The 17987-nt window shown below is 42.2% G+C and overlaps 1 protein-coding gene across 1 annotated transcript; it reads right to left on the reverse strand.

Moving 5' to 3' along the window:
• Positions 1-3416: 3416 nt before the first annotated feature.
• LOC141381314 (uncharacterized) lies at positions 3417-9710 on the reverse strand. The gene is made up of 2 exons (XM_073945166.1): positions 7030-9710; positions 3417-5882 (listed from the first exon to the last, which is right to left on the reverse strand). Exons 1-2 carry the CDS (start codon positions 8896-8898, stop codon positions 5709-5711), a joined length of 2043 nt encoding a protein of 680 aa, XP_073801267.1. The 5' UTR covers positions 8899-9710; the 3' UTR covers positions 3417-5708.
• Positions 9711-17987: the final 8277 nt, after the last annotated feature.

Here is a 17987-nt window from a genome sequence, read left to right on the forward strand (position 1 = left end):
TCCGGAAAGGCAGAGTAGCCAATAGCGTTAGAGATAACAAGTACACCAAGTCCCGCCCCAGGACTGACAAAAATCAAATCTGTTTCGAGCGAGCAGAGAGAAGAACCAGCGAGCGAGCGGAGAGAACTGATCGCGCGCACGCGCTGTAGGCATGACCTCGCTCGCGAGAGCGTCCATCGTGCGCACAGATGATGATGTGCGCGCGCGGGACTTGTTTTCTCGCGCTGGATCAGTTGAGCGCGTGCGTGAAGATCCACTATGCGCTCGCGAGCTGTAGTTTTCTCGCGTGTAGACCTGTAATCTGCTCACGGTTCACTTCTCCTCGCGCGCAAACATCACCGCTGCGCTCGATTAATATTGGCATTGATTTGCCGCCATATCTGCCACAATATGGCTCCCGTCGTGTCATCCAGGTGGATGCTGCACACTGGTGGTGGATGAGATTTTCCCAAATGCGAAAAGCGCTTTGAGTGTGCAGAAAAGTGCTATATAAATGTAAGGAATTATTAATTATGATTATTATTATTATTATTTCCGATGCAACCTAAGTATATTTTGGCATTATTAAGAATTTTTAGAGCAAACAAGTGTATCTTTTAATTCATTCAAAATGGCATTTGAGGCGAGGCAGTGGCGCGGTAGGTAGTGCTGTCGCCTCACAGCAAGAAGGTCGCTGGTTCGAACCTAGGCTTATTTAGTGTTTCTGTGTGGAGTTTGCATGTTCTCCCTGCCTTCGCGTGGGTTTCCTCCGGGTGCTCCGGTTTCCCCCACAATCCAAAGACATTAATGAATTGGGTAGGTTAAATTGTCCATAGTGTATGAGTGTGTGTGTGGATGTTTCCCAGAGATGGGTTGCAGCTGGAAGGGCATCTGCTGTGTAAAAACTTGCTGGATAAGTTGGCGGTTCATTCCGCTGTGGCAACCCCGGATTAATAAAGGGACTAAGCCGACAAGAAAATGAATGAATGAAAAATGGCATTTGTGGCTTATGGTCATGCTTTAAAAATAACTTGTTTTAAAAATTTCAGAACACCTTAGCAACTGAACATAAAACATCCTGACAACCATCAAAAAACCCCAAATCACAATTTGGTGGTCATTATTTTGTCCTAATAATCATTATATTTACATCAGTAAATGCCAACTCTAGTTCTTGTGGAGAGTTGGGGAGTTTTTAGTGAAATTCTGGCTAATTGCTAACTCAAGGTGACACACAAATCTGTTTTATAAGATAGTATTTTAATTGGTGCATACAGACTGTACAGTATTTTGTGAAATATTCAATGCGGATTAGTCAATATATGTGTGGGCAGGTTTAATGAGTTATTGATACCGCAGCGTGATGCCCACCATAAGTCACGGAAGCCACAAGCTCCTTCTGTCGATAGATTCCACACACACACACACGCGCGCGCGCGCTCACACGCAGAGTAATATTTTCATTTCTCAGTGTGTAACTCTGTATGCAGCAGCAGTCTGTGGTGGAGAGGGAGTTTCAGAGCTGCTGCATAATAATTGGATTTTGAACTGGTTTTCCCTTAGAGTTTAAATGTGGGCTTTCTGTCAAGTTGGCTTTAGTGCCCTGGCTTTAATTTCTTACTTTTCATTGCTTACAGACCTGTGGCAACTTATCCGATCTTCCCATCCCAGAGAGACCTCCAAAACATCAAAAAGACGGCCTAATATAATTTTATTCAATATATATAAGGAGCTCACTGTATTTCCCTTTAGACCGGCTCACCAGGGGTAATTCCGGTCTGATCTGCTGGACACAAAATAAAAACTAGGATTTGAGGAAAATACAATCTTGGGGAATAGATGATTGTGTGATTGTGTTTGTTAACATATCATTAATAGTCTTTATTATGCTTTTCAGGGGCGAGGCAGTGGCGCAGTAGGTAGTGCTGTCGCCTCACAGCAAGAAGGTTGCTGGTTCGAACCTCGGCTCAGTTGGTCTTTCTGTGTGGAGTTTGCATGTTCTCCCTGCCTTCGCGTGGGTTTCCTCTGGGTGCTCCGGTTTCCCAGTTTTCCACAGTCCAAAGACATGCGGTACAGGTGAATTGGGTAGGCTAAATTGTCCGTAGTGTGTGTGAATATGTGTGTGGATCTCTCCCAGAGATGGGTTGCGGCTTCCGCTGCGTAAAAAAAAAGGGCATCCGCTGCGTAAAAAAACTTGCTGGATAAGTTGGTGGTTCATTCCGCTGTGGCGACCCCGGATTAATAAAGGGACTAAGCCGACAAGAAAATGAATGAATGGATTATGTTGTTCAGGTTTGATCATATGGTTATTTATTTTCTAGGAGATTTAATCAATTTAAGATAATGTATTTTTTCCTCACTGTTTAGTTAAGGCAGGTGTAGGCATCCTAGTTACCTGGTGCTGAAAAAGAACCTGTAGCGTAGCAAACATTCACGTATTGTGTCTATATTAAGCTATTATATGCTGTGAGAGACTAGTGATGTTCTTGATCAGGGGTGCCCAAAGTCAGTCCTGGAGGGTCGGTGATGCATCTACTAAAAAAAACTGCTTAAACCAGCCTAGGCTGGTTTTAGATGGTTGACCAGGCAGGTTTTAGAGGGGAGTTGGCCATTTCCAGGCTGGTTTTCAGCCATTTCCAGCCTGGTCTTAGCTAGTCAGGCTGGGAGATGACCAGCTAAGACCAGCATGATCAGCCTAGCCAGGCTGGGAGCCCAGCCAAAACCAGCTATGTCCAGCTTTAACCAGGAAATTTTAGCTGGATTTAGCTGGTCATTTTCCAGCCTGACCAGCTAAGACAAGGCTGAAAATGGCCAAAACCCCTATAAAACCAGACTGGTCAACCAGCTAAAACCAGTCAACTAGGCTGTTTTAAGCTGGATTTTTCAGCAGTGGTCCTGCTGACTTTAGCTCCAAGTTGCTTAAACACAGTTTTTAGTATAGCTAGTAAGAGCTTGATTAGCTTGATCAGGTGTGTTTGATTAGGGTTGGAGCTAAACTCTCCAGGACACCAGCCCTCCAGGACCGAGTGTGGACACCCCTGTCCTTGATAAAGTAGTGGTGTCCTGCAAGAGATTTTTGGTATTCTGTGGTCGAAGATTTGCCTAAAACCCTACTCAAGAGTTCACGCTTAACTGATGATTGGTGATAAAGCCTGTTTGGCATGCTGTCCCAGGAGAGAGACCTGAGCTTATGAGATCCCTGAGCCCTGGGCTTCCTCCTGTTTGCAGGGCGAGAGGGAAGTTTGAGCTCAGGTAAATCTTGATGAACTCCCCCATCTCATTTTGGGCTAATGACAGATATGGACGGCTGAGGAGAGGTGTTACGCCCCGTGTGGCTCGGAGGATGAAAAAGGGCTTAACATAATTATGACAACCCAATATTTTAAGAATTCCTCTGAGATGTTAACTGCTATGAATCAACACAGACAACGACGTTGCAAAAAAACTGGTTCGCTTTATTACAATAAAGATAAAGAAGTGAATATTTAAATCACCCAAAGTATATTTACAAATATGTACAATAAAACAAAATGCAAATGCAAAAAGTAAACAAAAATACCTGATGGAGGGAAGGAGAATAAGCGGTGCCAAATCAAAGAAAATAACAAATTAAACACCCGCTAACTAATCCCTCCCCCAACTCTAAATAACTAAAGAGAAATATGTAAATAAGGAAAAAAACATCTTCAGCGTCACACGCCCCTTACTCAACTGCACTGACTGGAACAAACATACATATGGTAGCACCCGCCTCTTACCTAGTGGAATAACAAAAAAATCTACTACGTGTGTGTAAAATGTAAGTCACGTGACATACTTCCCTTCACTTCCCTCTTGGTATTTTTAAATCACAAAAACTCTTTAAAGCGAACCCGAGCACAAGATAGGTACCAAAAGTTACAAAAACACAGCAGCAACAAGCAACATGGATCCCCCTCTCATCTGGGCTGAGTCATCACTGGAGCGTTTAAATAACACCCATCCTCTTCTGATTGGTCCACTCGGGAGAACTCTGCCAACCAATCGGAACACCTAGATTTTAGAAGTATAGGAGACAGCAAATAGAAACAGAGAGGGGAGGAGAGAACAACAGAGCAACACCCCCAGGCATGTAACACCCCACCACTTAAAATCAAACATTATACTCTCAATAATAATGTTTGTACAAGAGAAAGAATGAGTTAGTTACACTCTTGAAAGTGCATCAGCGACCACATTGTCCACTCCTTTCTTGTGCCGAATCTCAATATTGTAGTTTTGAACTACTAAAGCCCACCGCATCAGCCTTTGATTCTGGTTATACATTCGACACAAGAAGGTGAGAGGATTGTGGTCTGTGTATACGATGACTGGATAGGTGGCACACCCAACATACACCTCAAAATGTTGCAACGCCAACAACAACGCCAAAGCCTCCTTCTCAATGGTTGAATAGTTACACTGGTGCTTATTAAATTTCCTAGAGAAAAAACAAATTGGATGGTCAATCCCTTCTCCATCTTCCTGCAACAACACAGCTCCTGCCCCGACTGCGCTGGCATCCACCTCCAACTTGAAAGGAAGAGTAAAGTTAGGAGCGGCCAACACTGGTGAACTACACAGTAGCTGTTTGATCGTTTCAAAAGCAGCCTGACTTTCTGCTGTCCAAACAAAACTTTTTGACGGGCTAAGGAGATCAGTCAGTGGTTTAGCCACAGATGAAAAGTTCCTACAGAAACTTCTGTAATACCCTGACATACCCAAGAACCTCCTTAACTCGCGTCGAGTACTGGGTGCTGGAAATTCTTGAATGGCAGCCACTTTTGCCTCTACAGGGCGAACCTCACCTTTTCCTACCTTTTTACCCAAGTAGTTTACTGTAGCTTTACCAAATTCACACTTTGACAAGTTTAAAGTCAAGGATGCATTAGAGAGTCGCTGAAAAACTTTAGTCAACACAGACAAATGCTCTGGCCAAGTTGATGTATAAATAACTAAATCATCCAGATATGCCTCGCAGTTAGATACATCAGCTAGCACCATGTTAACTAACCTTTGAAATGTTGCTGGGGCATTTCGCAGGCCAAAAGCCATAACATTATACTGCAGAAAGGCATCAGGTGTCACAAAAGCTGAAATGTCTGAAGCTCTTGATGTCAACGGCACTTGATAATAGCCTTTAAGCATATCTAGCTTGGTAACAAAAACAGCAGACCCCACATTATCAATGCAGTCATCCATCCTTGGAAGTGGAAAACAATCAGGTACAGTTACAGAATTAACTTTACGATAATCTGTACAAAATCTAAAAGTTCCATCAGCTTTTGGTACAAGAACACAAGGAGAACTCCAAGGACTAGCACTGGGTTTTGCAAAACCCTCACTCAACAAATAGTCCACTTCCTGTCTCATGGCAGTTCTCTTAACATTATCCAAACGATAAGGATGTTGTTTTATAGGGGTGGCATTACCAACATCGATATCGTGATAAACTACACTAGTTTGTTTTGGTATGTCACCAAAGATCTGAGGAAAATTCTGAATGAGTGTGACTAATTCTGTTATCTGATCTTTTTCCAGATGACTCAGAAACTTAGGAAGGTCAGTTAGAATCTCAGAATTACTTAAACGAGCAAAAGGCATTGGATCAACTTGCACTTTAACTTCATCCATCTCAAGCTCATCATCCTGAGAAAAAGGCAACACAGTCTCGCAGTTCACCGCAATGGCAGACACTGCAGGCTCTGTGTTCACTTTTGAACAGGGAGATGGCGCTTCCTTCCTAGAATGATAGGCTTTAAGCATGTTAATGTGGCAAATGCGTTTTTGTCTTTTCCGATCTGGTGTCTTAATGATGTAATCAGTCTCACCTCTCTTACCCAGCACTTCATACGGACCAGCAAAACGTGCAGACAATGCAGACCCTGGAATTGGTAACAAGACAAGAACATTATCCCCTACAGAAAAGGATCGTGAGACAGATGCCTTATCAAAGTGATGCTTCATTCGTACTTGAGCTTTTGAAAGAGCATCTTTAGCTTGAGCACAAGCTTCCTGCACACGCTCACGAAAACGGGCCACATAATCAAGAACATTCTCCTTTGAACTCAGGTGATTGTTCAGCCCAAGCATTTGTTCTTTTAGAACCTTCAATGGGCCTCGAACACTATGGCCAAAGACCAATTCAGCGGGACTAAATCGTAGAGACTCTTGTGGAATCTCCCGAATAGCAAACAAAACAAAGGGTACACCCTCGTCCCACTCATTTCCTGTATCCCAACAGTATTTCTTCAGCATACATTTAAGTGTCTGATGAAATCTTTCTAGCACACCTTGACTCTCAGGATGGTACGGGCTAGAAACACGATGTTGAATACCTAAGGAACTAAACGTTTGCGTAAACAACTTAGACATAAAGTTAGTTCCTTGGTCAGTTTGTATGATTTTGGGCAAACCAAAGGTGGAAAAAAACTTGACCAAAGCCTTAACCACTGCCTTAGATGTTATTTTCCTCAGCGGTATTGCTTCAGGGTAGCGAGTAGCTACACACATTACCGTGAGCAAAAACTCATTGCCAGATTTTGTTTTTGGAAGTGGCCCAACACAGTCCACAATGACGTGTTCAAAAGGTTCACCAATAGCAGGAATGGGAACTAATGGCGCAGGAGGGATTACCTGATTAGGTTTCCCCATGACTTGACAGACAGAACATGTACGGCAATAAGCAGCTACCTCTCGTTTTAGACCAGGCCAGAAGAAATGATGTAGAACACGGTTATAGGTTTTTGTAACACCTAAGTGTCCAGACATGGCATGATCATGGGCCAGGGAAAGAATAGATGCACGATACTCAACAGGAACTACTATTTGACAAACAGCAGCACATTCTTCACTATCTGAACCCCTTGGCTTCCACTTACGCATCAATAAACTATCCTCCAGAAAATACAGTGTACTTCCTTTCCTATTATTCACTGCCTCAAAACACTTTTCTAAAGTGGCATCACGCTGCTGGGCTTCAATTAGCTTATCACGGGTAATGGGTAATGAAGGTAGAGGTAAACTACTAACCTTTCCAGTTCCTGTTTCCTCACTACGGTGGTTTGCTGCATTGATAATGTTGTCATCTGTGCACATAAATGTATCATCAAGTGTAAAGTCTGTCCCCATCTTCCTTGTTTGAGCACGAGTTAAAACACACGCCGGAAATGCTTCAGGATACTCCTGAGTGAACTGTTCTGAAATAGAAGTTATAACAGGCCTGTCCAATACTTCCAACACCGGTATCACGTTACCACCAGCCAGATCGTTACCTAAAATCACATCAACACCAGGCACAGGCAAAGCAGGTCGCACACCTACATCAACAAATCCAGTGAACAAATCAGTTTGTAAATACACTCGATGTAATGGCACCTTCACAACTTCCATACTGATACCTTGCACTAAAATACTGGAACCAGTGTAGGAGTCATCAGAGAATGATAATACATCCCCACGTATAAATGAGCGGGCTGCTCCCGTGTCCCTCAACACGTGGACTCCAACTCGATCACCTGGTTGGTCACTGAAAGATACAAACCCATCAGATAAGAATGGCTCATAAGCAGAGTCAACAGCAATTGGCATTGTTTTAATCAACCCAATAGGCTGTGGACTGTTAGAATTTAGTTGTTTCTTTTTCAACAGGCCACAATCGGCAATTAAATGACCAATTTTTCGGCAATAAAAGCATTCGCGCTTTTCTCTGGGCTGCTCTACTTTTGGTTTTAACTGAGGTGCAGGCCGTAAAGAAACAGCAGAACTACTTTTATCCCCATGAGCAGAACTGAACACCCCTTTGTGTGTCAGAGCAAACTCATCTGCTAACACAGCAGCAGAGGCCAAAGTTGTAACTTTCTGCTCATTCAAATACAACACAGTTCGCTCTGGCACACATTTCTTAAAATCTTCAAGGAGCATTAACTCACGCAACGTAGAAAAATCCTCTGCCTGACTTGAAGCACACCACTTATCAAATAACACTCCCTTTTCCCGTGCAAATTCCACATAAGTCTGATTACTGCTCTTCCTGTGGTTTCTAAATTTCTGCCGGTAGGCTTCAGGCACTAACTCATATGCACGCAAAATAGATGCCTTCACGGTCTCATATTTCAAACTGTCTTCCAAAGACAGTGTGGAAAACACTTCCATAGCTTTCCCAACTAATCTGCATTGCAACAGCAATGTCCACACTTCTTTTGGCCAGCTCAACGAAGCAGCAATTCTCTCAAACACACAAAAATAACTGTCCACTTCCATTTCTCTAAATAATGGCACTAATGAAATGTTTTTACTTACATCAAACGTAGAGTTAGTCGAAACACATGGTGCTGTTGGTTTACCAGTCGAGTCAGAAGCAGGCAGGCCAGTAGAGACAGATGAAAGCTTCCTCTCCTCTAACTCTAATCGTTTCATCTGTACCTCTTTCTCAGACTGAATTTCGAGCCGTCGGATTTCGAGCCGCAGATCAAATTCAGCACGTCGGACTTGAGCTCTTTCCTCCGCTTCAATGCGAAGCCGAGCAAGACGAAGCTTCAACTGCGCATCCACTTTAGCACCCGGTGACACCGGAGAAAATGCTTCAAAGGGGGGAAGACCTGTTTTAGCTTTTGCCTCCACATCCACGTCAACATGCCCATCCACCACACTGTTTGAATCAGCGCCTTCTTCTAAATTATGTTCACTAATTTGATCTGCTTCTCTAACCGCTTCAGGCACACTGAAAATATTTTGTTCTGCCAATCCATTCAAAACAGCAGCTTTAATCTCACGTTTTAACAATTGCCGATTAACAGAGACTTGGAAGTGATCAGCTAATAGTAACAAATCGTCTTTACGAAATTTATCGATGAGATCCAATGATGGATTCTCAATAAACTGAAGCACCAATGAAGACATCGTGAGCTTAACGTTAACAACCAACTACACAGGAATATCAAACTTGTAACACTCACCTATCATCAATATTTCCACAAAGTTTGTGTTGGGTCACAGCAGCTACTCCCAGGGAAAAAATACAGGCTATCAAAAGTATCCGGGCTTCCTCTACACAAAAGGAAGGATCCCGGACGAGCCCCCAAATTATGTTACGCCCCGTGTGGCTCGGAGGATGAAAAAGGGCTTAACATAATTATGACAACCCAATATTTTAAGAATTCCTCTGAGATGTTAACTGCTATGAATCAACACAGACAACGACGTTGCAAAAAAACTGGTTCGCTTTATTACAATAAAGATAAAGAAGTGAATATTTAAATCACCCAAAGTATATTTACAAATATGTACAATAAAACAAAATGCAAATGCAAAAAGTAAACAAAAATACCTGATGGAGGGAAGGAGAATAAGCGGTGCCAAATCAAAGAAAATAACAAATTAAACACCCGCTAACTAATCCCTCCCCCAACTCTAAATAACTAAAGAGAAATATGTAAATAAGGAAAAAAACATCTTCAGCGTCACACGCCCCTTACTCAACTGCACTGACTGGAACAAACATACATATGGTAGCACCCGCCTCTTACCTAGTGGAATAACAAAAAAATCTACTACGTGTGTGTAAAATGTAAGTCACGTGACATACTTCCCTTCACTTCCCTCTTGGTATTTTTAAATCACAAAAACTCTTTAAAGCGAACCCGAGCACAAGATAGGTACCAAAAGTTACAAAAACACAGCAGCAACAAGCAACATGGATCCCCCTCTCATCTGGGCTGAGTCATCACTGGAGCGTTTAAATAACACCCATCCTCTTCTGATTGGTCCACTCGGGAGAACTCTGCCAACCAATCGGAACACCTAGATTTTAGAAGTATAGGAGACAGCAAATAGAAACAGAGAGGGGAGGAGAGAACAACAGAGCAACACCCCCAGGCATGTAACAAGAGGCATACACGCTAAGAGCTTGGCTATGCTATCAATTTTGATATGTTCAGCTTACTTCCATTGCATGTTTTTAGACTGTGCCCTGCTAAAAAATCCAGCTTAAACCAGCCTAAGCTGGTTGGCTGGTTTTAGCTGGTCGACCAGCCTGGTATTAGAGGTCCATTTCCAGGCTGATTTTCAGCCATTTCCAGCCTGGTCTTAGCTGGTCATTTTCAAACTGCTGGTCAACACCAACTAAAACCAGCTTGACCAGCCTGATTTAAGATGGACACAGCTGGTTTTAGCTGGGCTCCTAGCCTGATTGGGCCGGTCAAGCTGGTTTTAGCTGGTTATCTCCCAGCCTGACCAGCTAAGACCAGGCTGGAAATTGCTGGAAACCAGCCTAGAAATGGCCAAAACCCCTCTAAAACCAGGCTGGTTAACCAGTTTAAACCAGCCAATGCTGGTTTAAGCTGTTTTTTTCAACAGGGAGGAACTCAGCAGAGGACTAACCTCTTGTGCCATGATACGATTGCTTACACATTGTATGTAAAGAACTACTGATAAAATGTCAATGAACATAGTTTATTCTTAGTAGAGTCATGATTTTGTTCTATATTCTTATCCACTTATTTGGCTAAGTGCAGCTGTGCATGACAGTCATAAGGATATTAGAGACAAAAGACAAAAATAGCAACATGTTCACGTTAAAGGCTACAGCAGATTAGCTTTGACCTTAATAATATGCTTGGATCTCGCTATAAACACTGAGATCAAAACCTTCATTAACTAAATCAACATTTCAACACTTTTCAAAGGGAAGAGCAGAGTGCCTGGACGATTGAAGAGAAGGTCAGACTAGATAAGCTGTGCTTCAAGAGTACATTTGACTTTTTTAGTTATTTGATATTTTATATAAACAGACATTGATTGAGCAGAAGGTGGCTTCTTAAAGGGTCACGAAACACCAAAACACATGTGTTGAGCTGTTGACACATGTGTTGAGCTGTTGAGCTGTTGTCCCACACTGCTAATACCACTATTAGGACACCTATATTTCACTAAAAAGTGTAAATTGGTTGTTTTTGCGTTATTTCGAGCAAATTTGTACTTCCGGTTTGAAACGAATTTTTGAAGCTGCGTCACGGTCATGAGATAATAGCGTGTATTCCAGCGTGCAGACTGGACGCCTGTGCCAGTGTGTGTCTTATTACGTCTTACAGTGTGCTGCATTAATGCATGAGTAAGGCTTGGTTCAAACCAATCAGCGCGCTCTATTGTGCAACTTCATTAATATTCATTACTGTCAGAGTGTAGACGACAGAGACGCCACGTTGTGTTGGCAAAACAAGCGTGAAGTGTTGCTTTTATAGTTTGCTGCCGTTAAGTTTCGTTTTCATTTTCTGTCTGTGAGAGCTCAGCTGGATCACGTGTGGATTAACAGTGTACACGACGCTCGACAACAATAACTTACGTGTCTAAGGAGGATTATTGTTTACCTGAGAGCTGTTCTCATCTGCAAACGCTGAGATCCGGATTCGCTTGTAGTCTCCTCTTAATAAAGACGCGGCTCTAGTTGCTGGTGATTGTCCTGTCTCTACAGATTTGGTAAGTGAGCGACCAGTGCTCTTTGTTTATTCAGTTCGTATTTTATTCGTATCAAACAAACTATTGCACCAAGTGTAAACAAGTTAGCACTAACAGTTACAACCAAACTATAACCTCGAGTTGGATTTTGAGACCGGAATAACACACGCGGCTTTCTGACGCTACCTGCCGTGTGCATCTAAGTTTCCGGGAAATGCTGAGTTTTTTTTCTCTCATTCGCCGTGCGGTATCAAACATTGCATGAAAAATACACGCTTAGAGAAGATCCTCGAATCAAATATCACGTTTGTCGGAAGGGGCATGAATGAATTCCCTGAATGAAAGAGCCAAACTGCAGTTAAAATCCACCATTTAATAATTTGGCAAATAATTTGAGTACAGATGTCCATGTAAACACAGTCACTTTGTCCCCTGTGTGTGTGTGTGTGTGTGTGTGTGTATTTTGACTCTGAAACTCAGCGCGCCCAAATAGACACTCCCACACCACGCCTCTTTTCTTCCTCCGACACTCCCCCCTAAAAAAGCTGGACACGCCCACTTTTCTGACTTTTTCCAAAGTAGAGGTGTGAAAACACCCACAATGTGACTGTGTATACATGGACATCTGTAGTCGAATTATTTGCCATATTATTAAATGGTGGACCTTAACTGCAGTTGGGCTCTTTCATTCAGGAAATTCATTCATGTCCCTCGCGACAAACGAGATATTTGATTCGAGGAGCTGCCCTAAGCGTGTATTTTTCATGCAATGTTTGATACCACACGGTAAACTCAGCATTTCCCGAAAACTTAGATGCACTCGGCAGGTAGCGTCAGAAAGCCGCGTGTGTTATTCCGGTCACAAAATCCAACACGAGGTTATAGTTTGGTTGTAGTGCTAACTTGTTTACACTCGGTGCAATAGTTTTTTCGATACGAATAAAATACGAACTGAATAAACAAAGAGCACTGCTCGCTCACTTACCAAATCTGTAGAGACAGAACAATCACCAGCAACTAGAGCCGCGTCTTTATTAAGAGGAGACTACAAGCGAATCCGGATCTCAGGTAAACAATAATCCTCCTTAGACACGTAAGTTATTGTTGTCGAGCGTCGCGTACACTGTTAATCCACACGTGAGTCTGAGCTCTCACAGAGAGAAAATGAAAACAAAACTTAACGGCAGCAAACTATAAAAGCAACACTTCACGCTTGTTTTGCCAACACAACATGGCGTCTCTGTCGTCTACACTCTGACAGTAATGAATATTAATGAAGTTGCACAATAGAGCGCGCTGATTGGTTTGAACCAAGCTTTACTCATGCATTAATGCATCACACTGTAAGACGTAATAAGACACACTCTGGCACAGACGTCCAGTCTGCACACTGGAATACACGCTATTATCTCATGACCGTGACGCAGCTTCAAAAATTCGTTTCAAACCGGAAGTACCAATTTGCTTAAAATAACGCAAAAACAACCAATTTACACTTTTTTGTGAAATATAGGTGTCCTAATAGTGGTATTAGCAGTGTGGGACACATATACGACTGTCAACAGCTCAAACACATGTGTTTTGGTGTTTCGTGACCCTTTAAGAAGCCAGAGCTTGACAAAAAACACCAAATGAAAAAAGTCTTAAAGCAGCATCAGGCTCTGATTGGACAGTGCTGCTGAAGAGCTTGTCAGCTGTGTTGTTTAATGGGCCATTGAGCATGTGAGCACACAACACATTTCTGTGTCAATGGTTTGATGGTGATGTGCCTGCAGACACTGACATAGGCTCTGTTGTTATACAACAGTAGTTTAAGGACTGTCAGCCTGATCGATAGAGGTGGAGATCATTTCTGCAGGTTGTATCAATCAGTAGGTGGTGAAAAAGAGAGATGGGTCTGGCTGCAGACCTGGTGCAGTGCAATCTGGGCTGCATCCAATGCTTTTTAATGGGCTCACCTAACCCCACCCATAACCCTACCCGTCACAATGACATCACTAGCTCCATTTGAGTGCATTGTGTCTGACATTGCATCTCTGAGTGATGCAGTCTCAGCTTGCATCATAAAGGCTGCATCCAGATACTATTGGAAAAAGAACTAATAGCATAAGAACACAGATTTAAGTTTTGCTTTGACACTTGGCTGGTTGATGCAGGAAAAAATAAGTTGAATAAAATAAAAAAAAAGATATGTATGTTCGTTTTTATCTTTATGTAGATTACAACTCATTTAATATTGATTTATATGAAGTATTTATATGGATGGCTCGGTGATTAGCACTGTCGCCTCACAGCAAGAAGGTCCCTGGTTTGAGTCCCGACTGGGCCTGCAGTTTCTATGTGAAGTTTGCATGTTCTCTCGGTGTTGGTGTGGGTTTCCTCCAGGTGCTCTAGTTTCCCCCACAGTCCAAACACAGGCTGTAGGTGAATGGGATGGACTACATTGACCATAGTATGTGTGTGTGTGAATGTGAGAGTGTATGGGTGTTTCCCAGTACTGGGTTGCAGCTGGAAGGGCATTTGCTGTGTTGGCGGCTCTTTTCACAGTGGCGACCCCTGATAAATCAGGAACTAAGCCGAAGGATGAATGAAAAAATATTTATACGAACTTTTTTCAAAACCTTCAGTACTCTAAAGTATCATCGATAAAAAATAAAAATAAAAAAAAAACACTGAAAAACATCTGTTTTAAATTTTTATTGGAATCGCAAAAGAAAAAAAACCAAACAGTTTTAATAAGATTTTTCTTTTGGCCTAGTACCAAACACTACACCATGATGACATCCAGATGACCTAAAAAGTATGGCTCTTGTCTCTATACATGATCTAAACCATATATTTCATTACTTTTCACAACATTTATGATATAGATCAAATTTTCGAAAATATTATGGAGAATTTTGCAGTTTTTGAATGCAAGTAAACCTCTAACAGACTTACAGTATGTACATGTGCAGTGCTCTAGCAGAGTAAAGGTTTTTAAGTGCATTCACTTTTTGACTCTTGTCACTTATTTATAAATTACAGTTTAAAGGGACGTTGACGGTTCATTCCGCTGTGCCAACACCTGATAAATCAGGGACTAAGCCGAAGGATAGCAAGTGAGATTAAAGGCACTTAAAGGGTCACACAAATATTAAAATGTATTTACCATTTTTTTCAGTTTTGAGGTGTCTAATGATTAACGGTACTGGTTAAGTCAGGCAGCTACATTTAAACTACATATAGCATTTTAACGATTAATTAAAATCCATCTTTAAAATGTGTTCATTAAAAATCATAGCGATTTTCTGCATATTTTCATGGTTAAAAAACCTATGGAAATCTTATGTTTGGGTTTCTGCTGAGTAAACCAGATTCACCACTGCTGCTGTTTTATGCTATTATTTTATCATTATGTTTTTTTTTTAACAGGTTTAAGCTAAAAATAGTGAGTGAGTGAGTGAGTGAGTGATGTCACATATAAGAACTAGTAAAGTTTTAAACTAGTTAATTTTAAAAACTGTTCAAATAAACCATTCATTTATTCAGTTGGCCAATTTAGTTCATTCAATTCAGCTATAGCGCATGTGTTTGGACCAATGACTGTAAAAAATATGGATGACGCGACAGCCCCTTTTCCCATTGAACGCTTTGAGGGCAAAACGCCTGCTTGACGACACAAACTGTCGCAAAAGACTGCTAAAATTGGAGCCTTGACATGCGCAGAAGGACTGTCTGATGGAGCCAGAGGAGGAGCCGCGAAAATGAGCAGAGTCGAGCTTCCAACCAAACGCTTTATGTAAAATCAACCACGCCCCCCGAACTTCTCAGCATGCGTTTGCTGTCATATCAACACAAATGGATGTAATAACGTTAACAAATATGAGGGTTTTATATATTCAATCGCGCCAGCTCTAGGCGCAGCGCATAACCTACTCGCGGCGTCGCGGGCTGATTCCGGCTTGCATGCGGCAGCGCCGGCTCGCTCGGCCGCCGCATCTGGCTCGATTGACTCGGGCTGGAATCGGGCAGTGAGTCCAGGCATCCGGAGTAGGTCCAGCAGAGGTAGTCAGTCTGAGCTCTGAGGGGTAAGTCTCCGGCTGGAATCTAGCTGGAACTGGCCCTACTGTATTTTGCTATCTGGGTGGCTAGGCGTACGTGTATCAGCAAACTAATAAAGCCCGAATAAAGCCCTGACCTTAGCGAATAAACAGTGTTCCACCAGGATCATGTATGTCAGAAACTGTAGTTTACTACTGAACTCATTTTGTCATGGTAAAATAACACAGAAATCGAATAATAACACTTCAGTCTTCTGCCGAAGCTCAGACGCGCTGCTTTGAGAAACTGTCAATCACAGCTGTCAATCACAATGACACGCCCAGCATTAAATTACTGCTAAAAACAAACTGTTTACAAAAATGAAGATCTGCACCTATTTCAGCACAATAACCAGTGCCTTAATCCACCAGAACCATCTTTCGGGACATTTTATTGCAAGTGTAATTAATTTTTTTATTTGGGCTCAAGTCTCCTTCATTAACACGGAGGAGGCGGGCTTTATGACTTGTACTGCAGCCATCCCCCAGGGGGCGATCTAACGGCCGAGACCTTCACTCAAACGCAGGCTCGCGGCACACTTGGTTTGGACCAAGCGGCAACCTCCTGCCCTCCCTCGGGAGGCCAATACGGAAGTAACTGAAACTGCAATTCATCGAAAATCTGCTAGTCCTGGCTCCATAATAGAGCAAATTTCAATTGAGCCCACTGTTAGAATGGCCAACTTTACAGCAGAAAAAAAGGTGTTTACAGCCTGGTACAAAGTACGATTTTGGTTTATAAAGCTAATTTTACCCTTCATGACAACTGTGAGGGGGGTGAATTTTTTTATAACTCATCAGTTTCCTTTATATTAGGTTTAATTAAGTTTGCATAAATAAGGGCGTGGCCACTTGATTGACAGCTAGGTCTCGCTGTCGCCGTCACCTCAGCTGACTCCAACAGATTAGCTGCTGATTTCGGCATATTCATCATATTTTTGTTTTGTTTTATGTGGGTTCAAACAGTCAGCTGCCTTTTGGGATTATTTCCTACAAGATGATATGGGATGCTGTCTGCACTTAATTGTGCTCACAAACCATTCACGTGGCCTTTGTTTCCCATGTGAATAAAGTTATATACTTGTAAACTATCTCTATTAATGCATTTGTTTTATTTAAGATCATTTATCATTTATGACATTCTTTAGAGCTGTAATGCACTCCAGAATCTGTCAGATTGATTAGCTGTGGACCGCAGAACAGTCATATGAAACGTTGTCATACAGTGTTATGCTAGATGTCATCAATAGTCCTGCATTTACTAACACAGACTATATCTGAAGTGTTTGGAAGTAATTTGCGTTTTCCTCCTGTAGGAAAACATCATAAGAACAATACTTAGTGGCTCAATGTGTTACAGCAGTGTTTTTAAAAGTCTAAACACTTTATTGATATAGTGTACAACCAAGCACGTGTGGTCAGAACACAAACGAGTCGCAGGTGATAAAGTATTAAGCATTTCTCCCAAAGTAAAGTGTGTCTGAACCAGGTCCAAGCAAAATGCCAGCAGTGTCTGTAGCTCCGCCCACTCTCCGCCTCTTTGCCCTTGTTTGGTATCCCGCCGTGAGTGCGATGACGCACGAACAAAATGGCGACGGTTGGCCGCGCCTACTTGTGGCTTCTTTTGCGCTCTTCAGAAACCTATGGGTGACGTCACGGATACTACGTCCATATATTTTACAGTCTATGGTTTGGACTGTGGGGGAAACCAGAGAACCTGGAGGAAACCACGGGGAGAACATGCAAATTTCACACAGAAATGCCAACTGACCCAGCCAGAATTTGTACCAGTGACCTTCTTGCAGTGAGGTGACAGTGCTAACCACTGAGCCGCTGTGTCGCCCCAAATAAACCAATTAACCAGCAAAACATAGGCCTTTCAGAGCAACAAGGCATCTGTATCCGTCAGTATAATAAATCAGACTCACCAGCTCTACATGTGACAGAAAGCCGACTGTGGCTGTTCATCTGCTCGCTTGGCAATAGATCATAAAAATTGAAATGTGACATAAAGCAGCGATTGATGTGCTGCAGCGTTCGGCATGTTGCTTTCATACGGCGGAAGTGTTGATTTTGCAGTTTCACTTCATTTCCACATTATACGATGGCAGCTTTGATTGGATGAGTGAGTCTGCGCATCACGTCTCCAATCCAAACTCAGAGTTTATCAGCTATCAACAGTGTTTAAAGGGCAACTATCATGCAAAATCAACTTTTGGGAGCTGTTTGAACAGAACGGTGTAGGTATAGTGTGTCCACAGTTTTACTGGAGTTATATAAACTCTTTTATTTTACCTTTTCTAATGTTAAAATAGGAATCAAATTCCAGTGATTTTGAAACCCACTGTAATGTGACGTAGCAGTACAGTTTTTCCCTCCCACCAATATTGATCGACAAGCACATATTAACATATCTCAGTATTAAAGTACACATGAAATCAAAACTAACCATAT

Source organism: Danio rerio, chromosome 3 (assembly GCF_049306965.1).
Source record: "Danio rerio strain Tuebingen ecotype United States chromosome 3, GRCz12tu, whole genome shotgun sequence".
Lineage (NCBI taxonomy): Eukaryota > Metazoa > Chordata > Actinopteri > Cypriniformes > Danionidae > Danio > Danio rerio.